The 19,143-nt window shown below is 37.8% G+C and overlaps 1 protein-coding gene across 1 annotated transcript in view; it reads left to right on the forward strand.

Annotated features, from left to right (window-relative positions):
* SPINK5 (serine peptidase inhibitor Kazal type 5) overlaps positions 1–19,143 on the forward strand; it is a 96,469-nt gene that overhangs the window by 53,211 nt on the left and 24,115 nt on the right. Inside the window, exons 10-21 of the mRNA XM_042906242.1 lie at positions 1,015–1,102; positions 2,189–2,316; positions 3,735–3,816; positions 5,188–5,315; positions 6,814–6,892; positions 7,214–7,341; positions 9,920–9,968; positions 11,968–12,095; positions 13,936–14,023; positions 16,706–16,833; positions 17,479–17,545; positions 18,649–18,776. Of these exons, the coding sequence (XP_042762176.1) occupies positions 1,015–1,102; positions 2,189–2,316; positions 3,735–3,816; positions 5,188–5,315; positions 6,814–6,892; positions 7,214–7,341; positions 9,920–9,968; positions 11,968–12,095; positions 13,936–14,023; positions 16,706–16,833; positions 17,479–17,545; positions 18,649–18,776 (1,221 nt within the window). The remainder of the gene's footprint in view (positions 1–1,014; positions 1,103–2,188; positions 2,317–3,734; positions 3,817–5,187; positions 5,316–6,813; positions 6,893–7,213; positions 7,342–9,919; positions 9,969–11,967; positions 12,096–13,935; positions 14,024–16,705; positions 16,834–17,478; positions 17,546–18,648; positions 18,777–19,143) is intronic.

The following is a 19,143-nucleotide window of genomic DNA, read 5'->3' on the forward strand; positions in this document are numbered from 1 at the left end:
CCAAGACTTTGACTGTTTTCCTTCAGTAATTATCCCATTGTGATAGACAGATGTTGACACCCACAAAAACATGAGGTTCGTATGTGAATGAGATTAATGTTATCTTTTCATCTCGGGCATCTGACCTTGGGGAAGGGCAAATCCCACAACATAGAAATCATGGCATTTATGAAGATGTCTCAGACAAGGTCTTGTCACTCATTCATATCCTTGATCTTTCCAAGCTCTTTTTTTTATGCTGTCTCCAGCAAGTCTGTCTCAGTCTTGGCCAGCTAGTGTCTCCCCCTCTGTGGATTGCATTTCAAGATTATCCTTCTTTGGATAAGACTCCTGAAATTCCTAATTGAAATCAATCCTTGTAACTCTTAATTTTATTTCCTAACAATCATCACAGCTGGTAATTGTGTAATTATTCCTATGACTATTTGTTGACTGTTAGTCTTTTCTACTGGGTTCTAAATTCCAAGAACACAGGGTATGTGTCTGTTTTGTATGCTGCTGTAGTATATGCCCAAGTGCCCTGCACTTGACAAAAAATTGTTACTGGCCAAATGTTGAACGAATGTACAAGTGAAGATCCCTGCTCTCAAGAAGCTTAAAGTTAAAGAGTACAAATAAGTGCCTCCGCAAACACACACATTTCAAGACAGAGTGAGAACTATCCCATAAGAGAATATTCAGGTATGAAAATACAGTGACAGTTATACAACCCTTTTCCACTTTGAGATCTGGGACGTCTTCTCAATGAAGGTAGAATTTAAGCTAAGGGGATTTTAAAAAAAGGAAGATGACAAAAACGATCACTGCAGTGGATACATGAAAGCAAAATGAAAGGGATTGGGGGGGTAAAGAGTGAAGATTTCAATCTAATTAGGATCTTTAAGATGATTGGAAAATGTTTGTATTAGAACTCATGAACATGTGGCTGTTTTTCCACCTTCATCTAAATGACTATTTTGTAACATAAAGATTTGAAGCATCTGTATGCATTTATTTTGTCTTGTTTTTCTCCAGGAAACGGCATTTTTCAGACGAAAAAAATAAAGCACATGAAAACCTAAGGAAGGCTAAAGAAAAAGTTAAAGTTAAAAGAGAAATTGAGGTGATGATTTGTTTGATCACCTTGTTTTGACTTTTGCGGGGGGTGTGTGTGTGTGTGTGTGTGTGCTTACATTTTACTCTAGAAAGCCTTTTCGATGTTGGTTCATTTTTCCTCCATTACTGATGGATCTTCTGGAAAGTGATTTATAGTTATTAATTCATAAGATTTATAAGAATAATTATGGCATTACAATTTTTAGCTCTATTTGGAGAAATTAATCAAGTCATATTAGTAAAATAGTTCCTAAATGAAGGTAATATATCAAAGCACTATCTGAATTCAAAGTTTGATATGTGTGGTAGTTGTTTGGAGGTCTTCAGGGTAACATTTTAATATGCTTCCTTTAAAATCATACCACATTCTACTTTCTAAACATATCTTAACCAGGCATCTGTTGTTGTTGTTTTTTTTCTCCTGCTACTGACTTAGCTCATATCTCTAATAGATTTCCTTTGTGTCAGGGTATTAGCATTCTGCCTAGTCTCTATGTCTGTAGCCAACATCTCCCTCAGTCCTCAAGATTCAGTTCATCTTCCACATTGTGTTCATAGAGTCAGAAATATTGGCACAATCCAGTGGTAGTATGACAAGCCAACATTTGAAGGTATCCTGGAGGATATTTGGACCATTTCACTCCATGAAGAAACTCTATTTAAGTTGTTTCTAACAGTGAGTTAGCCCACCTTCTCTAGTGTGCAGTTTCACAGTTTCATAAAACAGCCTACCTCATTAGTCCCCTTCTGACTTCATGTAACTCCATCTTTTTGTCAAGCCCTCATCTTCAACTGGTTTCTTTCCCACAATCCTTTAATTTTAGTTCTCAAATCAAAACTATCCTTTTATCTTTCATTTCCAGTTTCTTCCTTCTCTTCCTTCTTTACCCTCCTTCCTTCACTCTCTCCTTCCTCCCTCCCTCCCTCCCTCCCTCCCTTCCTTTCTTCCTCAATTCTTCCCTCCCTTTCTTTCCTTATTTTTTTCTATATTTTCTCTAACTTCAGTCTCCTGTCACTCAAATCCTCCACAGTATCTAAAATGTATAAACAGAATAGAGAACTATATCTAAAGTGTCTCATTTTCATTATTTAGAAACTCTGCAGTGAATATCAGCATCATGCAAAGGATGGAATACTTTTCTGTACCAGAGAAAATGACCCTATTCGTGGTCCAGATGGGAAAATGCATGGAAACCTGTGTTCCATGTGTCAAGCCTTCTAGTGAGTATAGAATGTCAAAGTGTCTAAAAGAGGGTGGGAGGGAGGGCAGGGTGGGTGATGGGTATTGAGGAGGGCACCTTTTGGGATGAGCACTGGGTGTTGTATGGAAACCAATTTGACAGTAAATTTCATATATTAAAAAATAAAAAAAATAAAAAAAATAAAAAAAATAAAAAAAAAAAAAACAAAGTGTCTAAAAGAACACCAAAGAGAGAAGGGAACTTACAGATGGTCTAATAGAACTAGCTACTTTCATAGATGGGGAAGCTGTGGCTCAAAATAGGGAAAGGAGTTGAATAAGTTGAATACTTACATAGAATGTTAGCAATAAAGCCAATAAAGCTGGGAACTATTTATTCCAATATGTCTGTTTCCCCGACATTCATTCTCTTACCACTGGAACATCCTGACAACCATGAGCTTGTGCAAATATCACATTCTTCCCACTGCTGAAGCATCATATGTGAACCTGTTGTACAAGTTTGTGGCATCTCATCCTCTGGAGACGTTAGGGCCCAAAGTGAACACCTAAAGCAGAAAGTGATTATTAGAGTTAGTGTTGCCCATGAAACGACCATGAACCCTTACAAAATTAAATATTACTATATATAATGTGACATTTCTCAATAAGTTAGAATTGACAGTTTGCTTTCAAAATTTGGAATTGCTCCCAGTTTATTTGATTGAGCTCAGATTAAGTAGTTGATTTACATTTCAAATCTATGGTCTTTTGTTTTGATTGACAGCCTTGTGTAATTGAAATGCCATCAGTTAGCTGTACATACTATGCAATTCCATTGTGCCAAGCAAATGTAAGCTCATTTGGTTTATCAGTGTATGAAAATTATTGGTCTTTTCCCACCACCCTATATTTTGTTTTTAGATAACACAGCCATGAGTAAGCAATACACGTAAGGTGAATTAATAAAGCTAGGGTGTGCATGATGTGATAGATAGACTATAGACTTAAGAGGAGAGAACTTGTTTAGTTGTGGTCCTGTCCTAAGAGTATAGCCAAAACTGTCTCTGCCTCACTGTGAAACAAGGGAACCAGTCAATGTGCTTGTAAAGGCCACTTTCAGCCTCCAGGTATACTGTCACTATGGTACCAGTTTTGATACCTCCTCTGTGGACATTGATGACATTTCTGTTCTGACCTCAGGCAAGAAAGGTAATTTACAGAAAGCAAGTTTTCCAAATCCACAATCACCATATTTCTTTCAATGTTAAGCAAAAACTATGAAGAAGTTATGGTATCTTACCATACTGGAGGCTATTTTGTTGTTTCTCATTGGTTTAGCGATAAAAGGCCAAAATTGCTCTTCCTAAAGAGGGAGGAGAAATTATCAATGCAGGAATGTGGACAAATAATTGCTTGTATTTGGTCCTATGGATTCTTCTCGTTTTCTCTCATTCAGCCAAGCAGAAGCTAAAGAAAAGGAAAAGGCTGAAGATGAAGCACGAAGTAAAAGAGAATCTGGAAAAGCACCTTCATACGCAGTGAGTGGAACCCACCCAATGAGTCCTACTGGGCACTATAATTTGAACATATTTCAGAGTCTATAGGGTAGAATATTGTCCTGCAAAAATTCCCAGGAAATCTTAACCCTTTCCTCTGGAGATGACATTGAGATGACTGCTATGGGTGCTTGATCCATTCTCGCTGCTTCAGAGACTAATCCTGTACAATAAGAATAACTTCTTTGAAGTCTGAAAAAACTGACTTCTAGTACTGGTTTCACCAGTACAGACTGTGCTAGACTTTGGCAAACCAGTTTCCAGAGACTCTACGTGTATATTTTCTACCTGCGAGTTTTGGAAATTTCACATCTGAGGTGGGATAAAAATACCTTCATTCTGCACACAGAAAGCCTGATTTTTATCCCTGAAATGTTATAATATTTGTTTCCATAGCCTTTTATTAAGTTATTATCACATATTGTTTTGGGTTTTTTTTCCCTTGGGGTGTGTGTGTGTGTGTGTGTGTGTGTGTGTGTGTGTGTGTGTTTGAGAGAGAGCATACAAGTGGTGGAGGGGCAGGGAGAAGGGGAGAGAGGGAATCCCAAGTAAGCACAGAGCCTGATGCAGGGCTTGATCCCACAGCCCTGGGATCATGACCTGAGCCAAAATCAAGAGTTGTATGCTCAGCTGACTGAGCCACCCAGGCCCCCCATCACCTATTGTTTAGATGATGAAAGTCTCCTACTTCTCCCTCTAGGTTTTAGTCTTTCCCTTATCCAACTATCCTCCCTAACACAACTGAAGTTTCAAAATATTAATCTGCTTAAAGCCCACAAATGGCTCATCATTAACTGCAACATACACCTCAACCTCCTTATCTCTATTTTATTTGGCTTCTTACCTTCATTTAGAAATTCATGTTCTGCTATATGCCCGTGTAGTTTACAACTTTGTTTCTTAGTTTGTTTTAACAATCCAGTATGCGTATTCCCCAATCGTCTTCTTACCCACAAAATCCTGTTTGCTCTTCAGTCTCATACAAATTATTCCTGTCCCATGACATCTTCTCTGCTTTTCACAATCAGATCTCATGGCCTCAACCTCTGCATTCTCAAATTTTCTTGTACCTACATGTTTGCACTTATTTTATTCCATTTAGATTAAAATGGAGTTTACTTGCCCACCTCATTTATTATATTTTGACATCCTATTGTGTTCAACTTGTCCCCATCTCTTAGCAAATGATGAGTTTTGTTTGTTGAACTGAATTTTACATGTGAGAGAAACACAGCTGAAATCCTGGAATCAAAGAAACATAACACTAGTTTCTGCCACTGTAGATGTTCCAGGATTCTGCTTGGAATAGGCATAAAAGCAAGTATCCCCAACTTGCTTTCTTTGTTTCGGCAGGAGCTGTGCAGTGAATACCGTAAGCTTGTGAGGAATGGAAGACTCCCCTGCACCAGAGAGAACGACCCCATCCAGGGCCCGGATGGGAAAATGCATGGCAACACCTGCTCTATGTGTGAGGTGTTCTTGTGAGTAGCGCTGTAGCTGGAAAAATGAGGGAGACTTTTGTCCTTTCTGCTTCATTTTTTAAATTTTTTAATGTTAGCTTTGTTGTATTTACTTCTTAAAAATTAAGTTGTGTTTTATTTCTTGTCAGTGACAGTTTTGCACAATGTCATAATTATCAGAGAATAATTCCTGTTCTGTCCTGAGAGAGAGGCAGAGAGGTCCACGTGTAGCTCCTTCTCTTACCCTTTTAATGCAGTCTGTCTTGGTCTCAGGTCCAGTGTGTGCTTCAGCCTCACCCCTGTGTTGTAGGATTCTCTCAGTCATGTCGTGTTCTTGAATAGAAGTCGGTTGTTCTCGTGAGGGGGAGGGAAGTTAGGAACCACCTATGTTGCCATCATGGTGATGTCACTCCTAACCAACTCCAAAGAATAATTCCTGCATATCAATCACTGGTTGAGTTCCTCTGGAAGTGTACAGGATATAAAACAAGGATCTCACCCCTACAGAGCAGGTTGTGAAGTCATCTGAAATCACACAACAAATCACAAAGCAAACATATCAGTATGCAAAATGGTACATTAGTCCATACACAGGACCTGGGGGAACGACTTGGAATAGGAAAGATGAGTATCTGGCACAGTAAACCCCTCCATGTGTTGACTTGTCAGCTGAAACAATCATGGTGAAGCCTACTCCATGCCCCTAACCCCTCAATTGTTCCATCTTGGTGACGAGGACTTTCCTTTATAGCACTAACCACAATTAGTATAGCTGTAAATTGATATGTGTGGCTATATGTTCAACATCTCTCTCTTCAATAGACAATTGTTGTTGTTATGGAAGGGATTCTAGAAAATGTAAGCACTGAGTCCAGATTAACTTTGTGTTCCTTTGTGAGAGCTCCACTTCAGCAGAAAAGCAAAAACATATTTAGAGGAAATGAATACAAACCATCTCCCCTGAGGACTGTTAAGACATGGCATACTTAGCAAGGGGAGAGTTATGGCCTTGAAATACCCAAGTATCTTTTGTTTTTAAATGTGGAATCAACACTGTAGGCTGTCTGTATGGATGAAAGTGGGAACAATGAGTTGAAACTCTGGAAGGGGTCCAGCTCAATGCCAAGAGAAACTTCCTAACAGTTTGAGGACTTCAGGGGTAGAATGACCTGTGTGGGGTTTCACGGATGATGTAAGTAGAGAATTTACTGGCAGATTAAAGCAAAGCTAGATAGTAATGAGACATACTGAGTATTGAAAATTGTGAGTACTGGAAGATTGGAAAACTGCAAGTGTCCTTGGGGAAGTGATCCATTCTGTCTGTCAGTTTTCTTACCTGTGGGGTCGTAATAGAAGTTTTACAACATGCAGTTGAGAAGATTTCATGGTATGAGCATGAGGTTAGGTACATAGTAAGAATTTACTAAATGTTAACTACAATAATTAACTGATATTTGAGATCACTTGCAATTTGGGCATTCTATGATCCTTACAGATCTCTTTCTATATTCTCTTTTAGTCAAGCAGAAGAAGAAAAGAAAAAGAAGGAAAGTGAGTCAAGAAATAAGAGACAATCTAAGAACACAACTTCCTTTGAGGTAAGGGAAACTTTTCCAAAAGTCAGAGGCATGTGGACCTGGGCTCCATAGATGGCATTCAGGGAACTCATAAATCCCCTGAAGTTGTAGGAAACGTTTGTACAGTTTGTGTTTGTTTACATGTGAGCATATACACATGTGCATATGTGACTATTTCTAGGTTAAGTGTTTATAACTCATCCTTTAAAAATAGTCATGTCTTCTAAGACCTATTCTAAAATAAGCCACTTGCTGATCCCCATTTGAGAAAAAATGCAGCTGTTTTGCCAGTCTGATCTAACCTATGTTCAAGACCTCGAACTTCCTTCCTCAATTTCACAGGAATTGTGCAGCGAATACCGCAAATTAAGGAAGAACGGACAGCTTCTCTGCACCAGAGAGAACGACCCCATCAAGGGCCCAGATGGGAAAGTGCATGGCAACACCTGTTCCATGTGTGAGGCCTTCTTGTGAGTAAAGCTCAGGACTGCTGATGGTGGGGGAGAAGGAACCAAGCGAAGTTTTTCAAACATTTGTGAATAATCAGTTGTGAATAATGCATTTTTCTCTTCAGTACAGCAGTCTATTTGGGGTGTCACATTTCAATGAACTAAACACACACACAGACACACACACACACACATTAAAATACAAAACCTAAAAGCAAGTGGAGAGCTTTCAGATGATGATGATTGCGATATAAAGAGGTTTTAGAGAGAACTTAAGATCTTTGATTCAGAGAAGAGAATACTCTGTGGTAACCATAGTAATTGCTTTTTAGTTACTTGAAGGATTATCAGCTAAAATAGGAAATGGATGAGATTACATATAAAATATCATTATGGTGCATGGCAGGTTTTAGGAGAGTGTTTGTTTTAGTTTACTACCTTTCTTCTTACTCATTCTGTGTGATCTTAAGAAGTAGAGTTAAAATGGATGAGAGCTATAGGGACACAGATTTGAGCACAACACAAAGATGAACTTTGTAATATTTGAAGTAGGTGAAGCCTGTTTTAGGAACAGTGGAAGTTGGATCCTTGTTTACAGGGGACTAAAGGGTAACTGTAGAATAAATGGCATGATGTATTCTCACAAAAAAAGAGTCTATGATATTCCTTAAGGCTTTGATCTTTGTCCCAAGAAACACTCCAATTGATTTGCTATAAACTCAGAATCTCTGAAACGATTCATTCAGTCTTTCCCGGTAGAGAACAATATTTGTCCCATAGTGGTTGGGCACGGAAACGTTAAAAACCTCTTAGATGGAAGTCAAGATGATGAACATATAATCATTATAACCAACATTTATTGAATGCATATCATTGACAAATATTTGCAAAAAGCTTTGCTGCCTAATCTCATTTGATCTTCAAGACAAACATGAAATAGATCTTTCTTACATTATCACAAGTTATAGATGACAAAATAAAGGCCCAGAGAGTTGGGAAAGTTAGAAACATTAGTGCAGGAAAAAAAAAAAATGAAGAAAATGATGTTTCTCACCCTATGGTATAGATAGAAGATAATCATTTAGCAATGCCATTATCAACTTCTAGTAATTATATTTGCCTGAATGTAGGCTTGTTTCAGTCTGTTTTTCTGTGTCTCCACATCAGTCTTTCAGTGATGAGGAAGGAATTCTGCCACCTAGTGGTCAGCTCTGCTGCTTCCTCTGATGATTTCCCAGGATGGAAAGAAAATGCTTCTTAAATATTTTAGTCAACTTAGACTCACGGCAAAGTTTAGGTCAGTTTCCATATAAAAAAGTATGAGAAATCTCATAATTTTGGAACTATTTTAGTACTTTTCTCCCATCCCTATAAAAATTCCTTATCAAGGGGTGCCTGGGTGGCTCAGTCGGTTGGGCGTCCGACTTCAGCTCAGGTCATGATCTCAGGTCATAATCTCAGGTGTGTGGGTTTGAGCCCTGCTGACGGCTCAGAGCCTGGAGCCTGCTTCGGATTCTGTGTCTCCCTCTCTCTCTGCCCCTCCCCTGCTCATGCTCTGTCTCTCTCTGTCTCAAAAATAAACAAAAACATTAAAAAAAAATTTTTAATTCCTTATCAAAAAGAAATAAAGTTTTATTTATTACCTCATATTTTATGGGTATGTTAGCAAAGGCTGTTGCCTTTTTTGAGAATCCTTCTTCCCTCCATGGTCTCGTCTTGCACACATTCATACCATATGCAAACTGTCTTTTCACCTTTTAAGGAAGTTTAATTTGATCAATGGGAGCAAGCCTTATGTTGACTGAAACATAACCTAATTTTTACATATTATCTAAAACATTTTTGCATTTTAAAATTAAAACTTCTTACATGTTGTTTAATTTTTTTTTCCGTCTGTACACCAGGATTAAGTTGTGCTGTAGGTTCAATTATGCTGAACTCAGTTTGCAGCCCTGTTAGTTATCCAAAATGGTTAAGATCCATCACCCCCACTTTATTTCCATCATATGCCTGTTTTGGGAGGATTGACTCGTAATAATAATTACAGTGATGATGACACCGATTGCTTTTGACAATCACTTTATCATGTACCGAATACTTATTCTACTTGTTTTACATGTATTAACCCATTTATACTCACAACAATCCTATAAAACTAATTTCATTGCTACTTCTCTTATCCCTCCCTTCCCCTTCCCCATTTAAAGATGAGGAAGGCACAGAGAGGGTCAGACATTTCTTGTGATCCTTCTGCAGTTTGACTCCAGAGTCTGTCCCCTTAACCATGCTTGGCTGCCCCACAGAAGCCAAATATTACCAAAGTAGAAGGAGTTATCGCAGATGCAAAAGAATCCGTAAACAGGAAGTATTATTGCAGCCTTTGCTCATGAAGGGACTTTTTCTTACAGACTATTATCTTGAGGTAAAGTGAATCATTTCAGTTTATTATCCACTAAAATGACAAACTGCTATGAGTGGATCTTTGTGGGTGTTTGAGACCTGTTAAAGCAACGGATGATCAACCTGTACACGTTAAGAATCTACTCTGTTAAGACCTATTTCTTCTTTTTCTCTCTTTTTCTTCCCCTGCTCCTTATAGTCAGCAAGAAGAAAGAACAAGAACAAAGACTAAAAGGGAAGCTACAAAGGTAATTTTCTCAGGACTACTAATGCTATGCCTTGACATTTTTTTCTCCTTAAAGCATTCTAGATATCTCATTAGCAGAAATGTTTTCCTTTTCAATTGTCGTGCCTGAAATGAACAACAACAACAAAAACCCTGAAAAAAAGGTCTTGATTAGAAGTTTCCAGAGTATCAATTATATTGCATGATAATTCAAATTTTGAGTTTCATTTTATAAAAAGTAGAGGGTTAACTTACTTGGTAAGGTATATTCTCCATATTTGGCTTTTCTTAGATTTCTGTTGTCAGGCACAGATTATTAATATCAATTTTTACAATTTACTAATTTCAGTTTACATCATTCCAACCTCTATTATTTCAAATACACAGTACAATGTCCCTATTGCTTTCATTAGTCCAATTTATAAAACAAAGTACACATATATTATCATATTTTATCTTTCTCACCCTCTAAACATGGAGAAAGTACTAATATTCTCATCCTAGTTAATAATTATTAAATCCTTTGACTTTCTAATTATTCTTAATCTACTGTACATGATTAATTTTATAATTTTATAGGCAACACAATAAAATCTGTCCATATATGATATTGAAATACTCTCATATAATGGCCATAAACAGGATTTACCTTTATGTGTTTTATTTCCTAACAGCTGCAAGGTGTAAGCCTACTATTTATTTGGGGAAAGTTGACACAGTTTAAAAGTTGACCTTTAAACTGACTCACTTGCTCATTAACTTTCTTTCTGTTAGTTGGAGCCATCTTTTTATTTTAAACTGAACACTTGTTTTATCCATAATATCTGATCAGCTGCTAAGTCATCTTAGATTTTCCAAATGGTCCTAAACCATTTTTCCTTCTCTCTGCTTCTCTTGTACCTCTCCTGTATGAAATCTGCATCCCTCTGCTTTATCAAGTGACTCCCAGAAAGGTGTCAGTTTCTCCAAGGGATCATACTTGTTCTCTCCTCCATATCTTTTTTTGAAATATGTCTTTATTTCTTAGTTTGGGCATCATTTTCTTTTCTTTCTCGGCCTTCTAAAGACAAATTGAGGTTTACCAATAATTTTTGGAGACTATATTCTTATTTTAATTTTTTCCAGCTTTATTAAGATTTAATTGACATATCACATTGTATAAGTTTAAGGTGTCTATCGTGTTGATTTGGCACGCTTATATATTATAAAATAATACTCCCATAGCATTACCTAACACTTCCATCACATCACATAATTACACAAATACATTTCTTTTTTTGTGGTGAGAACATTTAGGATCTAGTCTCTTAACAACTTTCAAGTATACTGTATTGCATACTATTGTATTGTTAACTGTAATTACCACACTCTACATTAGATCTCCAGATCTTAATTCATCTTTAAATGGAAGTTTATAACCTTTAACCAACATCTCCCTATTTCCCCCACCCCACCCAGCCCCGGAAAGTACCGTTCTACTTTCTGTTTCTATGAGTTCAGCTTTTTTAGATTACACATATGAGTGAGATCATACAGTATTTTTTGTCTACCTCACTTATTTCACTTAGCAGAGTTCCCTCTAGTTTCATCCAAGTAGTTGTAAAAGGCAGGATTTCCTTCTTTTTTGTGAAGGCTGACCAGTATTCTCAGTTCCTCCAAGAAGCCTCTTCTTCTAGGTCCATTGAACCCCCCTCACCTTTGATCATTCAGTTATAATTTATAGACTTTGATATGTAACACAACACAAACATACATTTTATATTGTTCTCTACCAATTTTGTCAGCCTTCTTCTGCACCTAGATTGTAAGCAGTCTCAGGGGAATGATGATGTTAAATATTTCCAGACCTGCTCTGGTGCCAGGACAATGCTGAGTCCGTGATGGAAGTTTTGTAAATACTTACTGATTTACTGCTACACATAATCACTTTTCCTTTTCCTTCTTACTCTGCATCACTTATTCCTCAGAATAGGCAAAGGAATAGTCAGGGTAAGAAATCATTCTGAGAAAATATTTTCCAGGAGCTCTGCAGTGAATTTCAGAACCAGGTGAGGAACGGGACGCTTATATGCACCAAGGAGAATGACCCTGTCCGTGGCCCAGATGGCAAAATGCATGGAAACAAGTGCTCCATGTGTGCAAGTCTATTGTGAGTACCTGTGCTCATCTGTTCTACTGCATCTCTTTATTATCCATCACGTCTGAGTCTCAGTTTCTTTAGAAATGTGTAGAATATATGCCATGGGTTGTGTGCTAGGTAAGCTGAAAAGCACATGGACAAGGCAGGAAGTAATATTGAATCACACAGTGACAATGTGATTCTCTATTCAGTTTTCTTTCTGTCCTCTAGGTAAGTCATGGGAAAGTTTTAATTTAGTGCTGGTATGTTTGTAACACTTGATAATCATCATTCATAACAAAGAGGGAGCAGAAGTTTGGTGATCTGGATGCACTGATATCATTGGTCTCTCTCCCACCTCTGACATTTTATGATTATGTGAATATATTCAAATATTGGCTAAGGAAGAACCAGTTGAACAGAGATCTATGAGGCCAGTGTGCAAGAACTGTTAGAATAACCTGAATGAGAAATGGAATAGAGAGAATTACATTTATCCTTTTAGGAACATTACCATGCCCAAGTGAGATAAATACTTTGATAAGTGGTTTAGTGTAGAGAGTAAAACCTCTAATAGGCAGGGCCATGTAATAGGTGTTTATTGAAATGTCTTCTTGTGAAGCCAGGTCCAGGGACTTTTTTTGCTGCTGTTTTGGTGAGTCGGACCTGAGCTCCATTGTGTGAAACAGTATAGGAGAAATTGATTATTACCTCCTCTGGTTCTCCTCCTCCTTAGATTCTTAGTCCTCTACAGAGTCTCACGCTAAAGTAAATGTTGAGGAAAATGTTTAAATTTTTTTTATTATTTTGTTTAATGTTTATTTATTTTTGAGACAGAGAGAGACAGAGCATGAACGGGGGAGAGTCAGAGAGAGAGGGAGACACAGAATTCGAAGCAGGCTCCAGGCTCGGAGCTTTCAGCACAGAGCCCGACACGGGGCTCCAACTCACAGACCGTGAGATCATGACCTGAGCCAAAGTCGGAAGCTCAACCGACTGAGCCACCCAGGAGCCCTGAGGAAAATGTTTAAATAGTATCTGTTGAAAGAGGTGCAAAGTTGATTTCTGTCTTGTAACTTTTTGCATGTCCTCGCCCAATCTCAGGTATATGCACATAGCTCCTTAAAGGAAAGGTTGACACACTAGGCCAGTAGGGCAGGCGATGGGCTCAGATTCAGGAAATCAAGGGTCTTCTCTTACTTGCTCCATTTGTTCATTCTTTGGAGATGACCGGATATAATGTGATCCATGCTATAGATGTTCAAGCTTTGATAAGCTGTGTATCAGTAGAACATGGCAAGAATGCCAGAAGCTTAGGCTCTTGATCAACCTCAAAATGTTAGTTGTTGAATTTTCTTGGGCTTGGATCATTATTATACTTTAAAACGTGAATTCAACTTGAATATTAATGCCCTTAAAATAATATCTAAAGTTTTAATTTTATAGTGAAACGTGGTTTATTTTGACTAGGGCCCATCATCTGACTTGGTATCACCTCTGCTTTGATCATTGATATGGTTGTTATTTACACAGGAAAAGTTGCACAGTTTAGAAAAATCAAGGCAATGTGGCTTGCCTAAAGTCAGATCACTAAAGTCACTGACTGATAGAAAAAGACTACATGAGGGTCACATACTGATAAAAAAAAAAAAATGCTAGTTTTATTTTTTTAAGGAGAATTGTAAACTACTGAATTATTTATTTTTTATTATTATTGTCTGCAAAGTAATAGCACCTCTTAGTCTGGATAAATTTGTACCGAAGAGTGAATCTGACCTTGTCTCGAAGATCCTCATTCCTTTTTAAAATACATTACCAAAGAGAATCGAAAACTGTACTTAGCTTGTATCTTCTTTATTTTTGATTGCAGCAAACTTGAAGAAGAAGAGAAGAAAAATAATAGCAAGGAAGGAAAGGAGAAAGTAGGGGCTGAGAAAGTGAAGAGAGAAGCAGTCCAGGTAGTTGTTTCAGGCCATCAGAGCCACATAACTGTTCCATTCTCTCCAGGCAAGCCTCCTGCTCCCACCTCCTTATCCCATGTCCTTAGTAACTTCTCAGACTGAGGACATGTATTGGATTCTCGTGTATAAGAAGATCCCTTCTTCCTATTCAGTTTATTCACTCCAAGTATGATTTAGTTGCTTGTGCATTTGAGAAGAAGTCAATCACCATTCTCCACTTACCATGTGAATTGTAGTATCCCAAAAAAGAAGCATATACAGATTGCTATCTTGTATGAATGCAAATCAATAGAGGCAGATTTCAAAGTTTTCTCCATATCTTTTTATATAAGGATGTTTAGTTCAAAACAAATAAAACAAAAAACAAAACAAAACAAATAAAACCTAAATTTTAATCCCAATTAATTATCTGTGAGATTTTGGGAAAATTACTTAACAGCATTTTTGAGCCTTGGGTTTACATTCTCACGTGATGATGATGATGATGGTGATGACTATTAATTATTTAGTTTCTGGCATATGTCATGTGATATAACAGTTTTATGTCTGATCTTTGTAGTAACCATTCAAAGTATGTGATTGTTATCTGTATTTTATAGAAGAGGACTCAGAGGCTCAGATTAGAAGTTAGGAAATGTATATAGTTAAAAATTTGAGAGCTAGCAATTGGACCACAAGTTCTGGCTTGAATGCCCATGATGCGCCTTAGATTTTGCACTTTATCACCATTTGTATCATTTTTACAGGATGTGTCTCAGATCTTCATTGTTCCTCTCCTGTGTCCTTTTCTAATTTGGAAGACCTCACTCCTTAGTGTTCTCTCTGCTCTCATCTTTATTTCCTACAATCTACCCTTAACTCCAAAACCAAAGCAGTTTTGCAAAACATAAGGCAATCTGTGCCACCCATGGCTTCTAACTTACTCAGAGTAAGAACCAAGGCCCTTTTAGTGGCTTATAATTCCACCCATGATCTGACCTCCGCCACCTCTCAGGCCTCATTTCCTATTTTCTACCCATTGCTGCCCTTGTGCCAGCCCTACTGGCCACCTTGTTGTTTCTCGGACATCCCAAGCATTAATTCAAGGTATCCCATCTCATGGACTCAGTCACATTGTGGTTAAAGACCTGGGCTGAGACTGTCAGGGCTCAAATACTGGCTCTGTCTCCCCACCAATAAGGCAGACAGTTAACATTTTTGCATCTTAGTTTCTTCACTTATAAAATAATAAACTATCTTTATGTATATTATTTTTATGAAGTCCCAAGGAACTTACCCATATATAACAGCACATGTCTTAAGTCTTCAATATTATACACACAATGAACTTTACTTTCTATATGGTTTTCCTCATACTCAGACATGATTGTCCTTGTCTTCTATTTGTCAAAATTCTGGCCACTTTCCATGGCTCGGAATAAGTATTAGCTGCTCTCCAAAGATTTTCCCCATTTATACAATATACTTAATAGCTCTATCATCTATTATGCCAGAAATTTTCCTTTATTTCTCAATTATCTCATTCTTTTTATTCCAAGTTATAGATGGTTCTATGCATTTTCTTCAAAGACTCTAAACACTCTGTATTTACTTTTTTTGATTGCTCTAATAGATTATCACAAACATGGTGGCCTAAAGCAAAACAAACTTACTGTCTTTGGTTCTTTACATTAGAAGTCTGACCTGGGTCTCAGTGAACTAAATCAAAGGGCTGGTAGGGCTCTGTTCCTTTCTGGAATCTCTAGGGGAGAATTTGTCTCTTTGCCTTTTCTTACTTCTAGAAGCCGTCCATGTCCCTTCCATTATCTTCAAAGCCAACAACATCACATCTCTGACTGTTGTTCTACAGTTGTATTTCCCTCTCCATCTCTTCTGTCTCACTCTTCCTATTGTTAAGGACTGACCCTTACAGTTACATTGGACATACCAGGAGAATCCAGGAGAATCTCCCCATCTCAAGGTTCTTAACTTAATTACACCTGCAAAGTTCCTTTTGCCCTGTAAGGTAATATGATCACAGGCTCTGGGTGTTAGGACTTGGACAAATAGGAGGGATGGGAGCTGTTGTTCTGCCAACCACAAATTTTTTACAAAAAGAACAATAGATAATTCTTTCTTTCTTTACTTCTCTTTCTTTCTTTCTTTCTTTCTTTCTTTCTCTCTTTCTTTCTCTTTCTTTCTTTCTTTCTTTCTTTCTTTCTTTCTTTCTTATTTGTATTTTTTTAGAGAGAGAGAGTGCAAGTGGAGAAGAGGGGCAGAGAGAGAGAGAAAGAGAATCTTAAGCGGGTTCCATGCTCAACATGGAGCATGATGTGGGGCTTGATCCCATGACCGTGGGATCATGACCTGAGCAGAAATTAAGAGTCTCAACTGACTGAGCCACTGAGGCACCCCTGCTCAATTCTTCTTTATGTATCTCACAGTATCTAGCCCAGAATAATATTTGAGTTGAATTGAAGGTTTTCTAATGAACTAAGTAATAGTAATCTTATACTCCAGATAATGCGTGACCTTAAAAAGTCCCTAAAAAGCATCTTGGCTAATGTTGACCTTCTATATCACCGTTTTGATGTATCTGCTATGTTTGGGGGCGTTGTATCATAGGTTTTATAGGGGTAATGTAGAGGAAGTTTTCCAGTATTTAGTTACCTGATTCTTAAATCCACCGTCATTTGGCAGGAGCTGTGCAGTGAATACCGTAACTATGTGAGAAATGGACGACTTCCCTGCACCAGAGAGAACGACCCCATCGAGGGCCCAGATGGAAAAATGCATGGCAATACGTGCTCCATGTGTGAGGCCTTTTTGTGAGTAGAACCACAGCCACTGCTGCTGAGTGTGAGAGAAGATAGGCCTGGGACAGGCAAGGGAGGTGATTTTGAAGGTTTTCTCTAGGAGGTAGATATGGAAGCTATCTTTGCATTATTTTCAAGGATTTACAGTTAAAAAGCCATATCCTTAGCACATTTCTTTGAGGTGTTCTCAGTGTTCTAAACTGTACTTGAATTGTTCCAGGGAGTACTATGTGCTAAGGGCAAAGTCTCCCAGAGTTAATGGCATACAAGGACTGAGAAATCTGTTCTCTGCTTACATACTACCATGAATAATCCAAAGATGTGATCGTTAGGTGGTAACAAATGGAACATTTGCTAACATCTAGTAAATATTTTCAAGCATCCTTAGTGCTTTCTGGGGAGAAAAACCATATCTTTATTTTCCAGACAACTGTAGTGGTAAATTTGCTTACTGGTATGCTATGACATGTGTGTCTTATTCTTTAAGCAACATTAAATACAGAAAACAATATGGACAGGTGTGCGTTTACTCTCCTACTCCCAACTGAGTTGGTAGAGGTATGGAGGTAATGGGATATTTCTATCTAGAGAGAGTTCCCATTTAGGATAACATGTACTGGGTACCAGGAAAGATTCTTCTCCCTCCCCCTCCTGCAGCCAGCAAGAAGCAAAAGAAAAAGAAGAAGCTGAATCCAAAGCAAAAGCTAAGAGAGAAGCTGAAAAGGTAGTTGTCCTGGAAGTTTAATACCACACTAAAAGATGAGGTTTTGCAGTTTCTCTGTAAAAATAACATGCAATTACTGAAAGCCTGTGTCAGAGAACTCAAGGTTCATCGAGTCTAGGAATTGATACAATTTTCTTAAAGGATCAAATAGTAGATATTTTAGGTTGTGGCCATCCAGTCTCTGTCACAACTCTGCTGTTGTAGCTGTAAAGCAGCCGTAGATGATATGCAGACAAATGGGCATGGCTATGTTCCAAAAAAACTTTATTTATTTAAGGAGGTGGTGGGCCAGATTTTGCTTACAGGCCATAGTTGGCAAACATATGATTTACTTCATTCCCGAGTTTTAAATGAAGGTTTAAAATCCAGAGAGAAGGAAGAACTTGCTTACAAAGGCAGTGGGACTATTGGTATCTGAATCCACATCTTTATATTTCAAAGTACTCACAGTTAAAAAATGGAAACAAAAGAATTGAAACCTAGACCTCTGGACACCAAATCTAGCATTACTCCTAACCCACCATGTAGTTTTCGATGACCACATTTGGTGAAATCAGTTGTTTTCCTTGCCTTACCTTTATTTCTGGTGACAGCATTTGGGGGAAAATAAAAATAATACATTGGGCACACTAGGATAATCTAGGATAACATTTTCTTGGCTTAAAAAAAAGACTGATTCCAAGTATATTTTTTCAAATTTGTGGTCATTTCCTTGCCCCCATCAAAAACGAGTCTTATGTGTGATTGCAGATTCAGTCTGGATTTGGGGGTTACACCTCAAGGAAAAAGGAAGAGAAACCTCTTTTTAAATCGTGTGTGTTTAGGGGAGGGTGGGTGATGGGTATTGAGGAGGGCACCTTTTGGGATGAGCACTGGGTGTTGTATGGAAACCAATTTGACAATAAACTTCATATATTGAAAAAAAAAAAGAAAAAAAATAAATAAATCATGTGTGTTTAGTAGGAATTGATTGAAAAATTCAATCGCCAGGAAAAAATATATCTATAGGTCATTTTTTATTGTTTCTAGGAAGCACTTAGTAGGAACCCAACAAAGTAATTTATAAGAAAATACCCCTACTCTTGCCCTTTCTCCTCCTTTAGGATACATGCAGTGAATTTCGGAGCCTTTTGCAAAATGGAAATCTTTTCTGCACACGAGAAAACGATCCCGTGCGTGGCCCAGATGGCAAGACCCACGGCAACAAGTGTGCCATGTGTAAAGCTGTCTTGTGAGTACACAAATGAAGCCCCTGCTGTGAGCTGGCAGATATGGTGGAAGGCAAAGAGCCAGGATAATAATATACATTGTGTTTGTCCTTTCTTTACATATAAAAGGAGCAAATTATTATCTGTAGAGCATTTTTAGGCAAATCTTCCTCTATAAAGGCCAAGATTTACACTTCTAGAAATAGACAATATATCTAGGTTGTTACATTCTCTCTTAGTTCTGGGGTAGAGCCTACCTATTAATAGATCACAACATCTTTCTTGGTAAAATTTTAGGTCCTTTGCTGTCAAATGGATCCCTTCTCTAGATTATAATTACCATTGGGAATATAATACACATATTTTGCTATCAGTCTAACTCTTCTACCT

This window comes from Panthera leo, chromosome A1 (assembly GCF_018350215.1).
Source record: "Panthera leo isolate Ple1 chromosome A1, P.leo_Ple1_pat1.1, whole genome shotgun sequence".
Lineage (NCBI taxonomy): Eukaryota > Metazoa > Chordata > Mammalia > Carnivora > Felidae > Panthera > Panthera leo.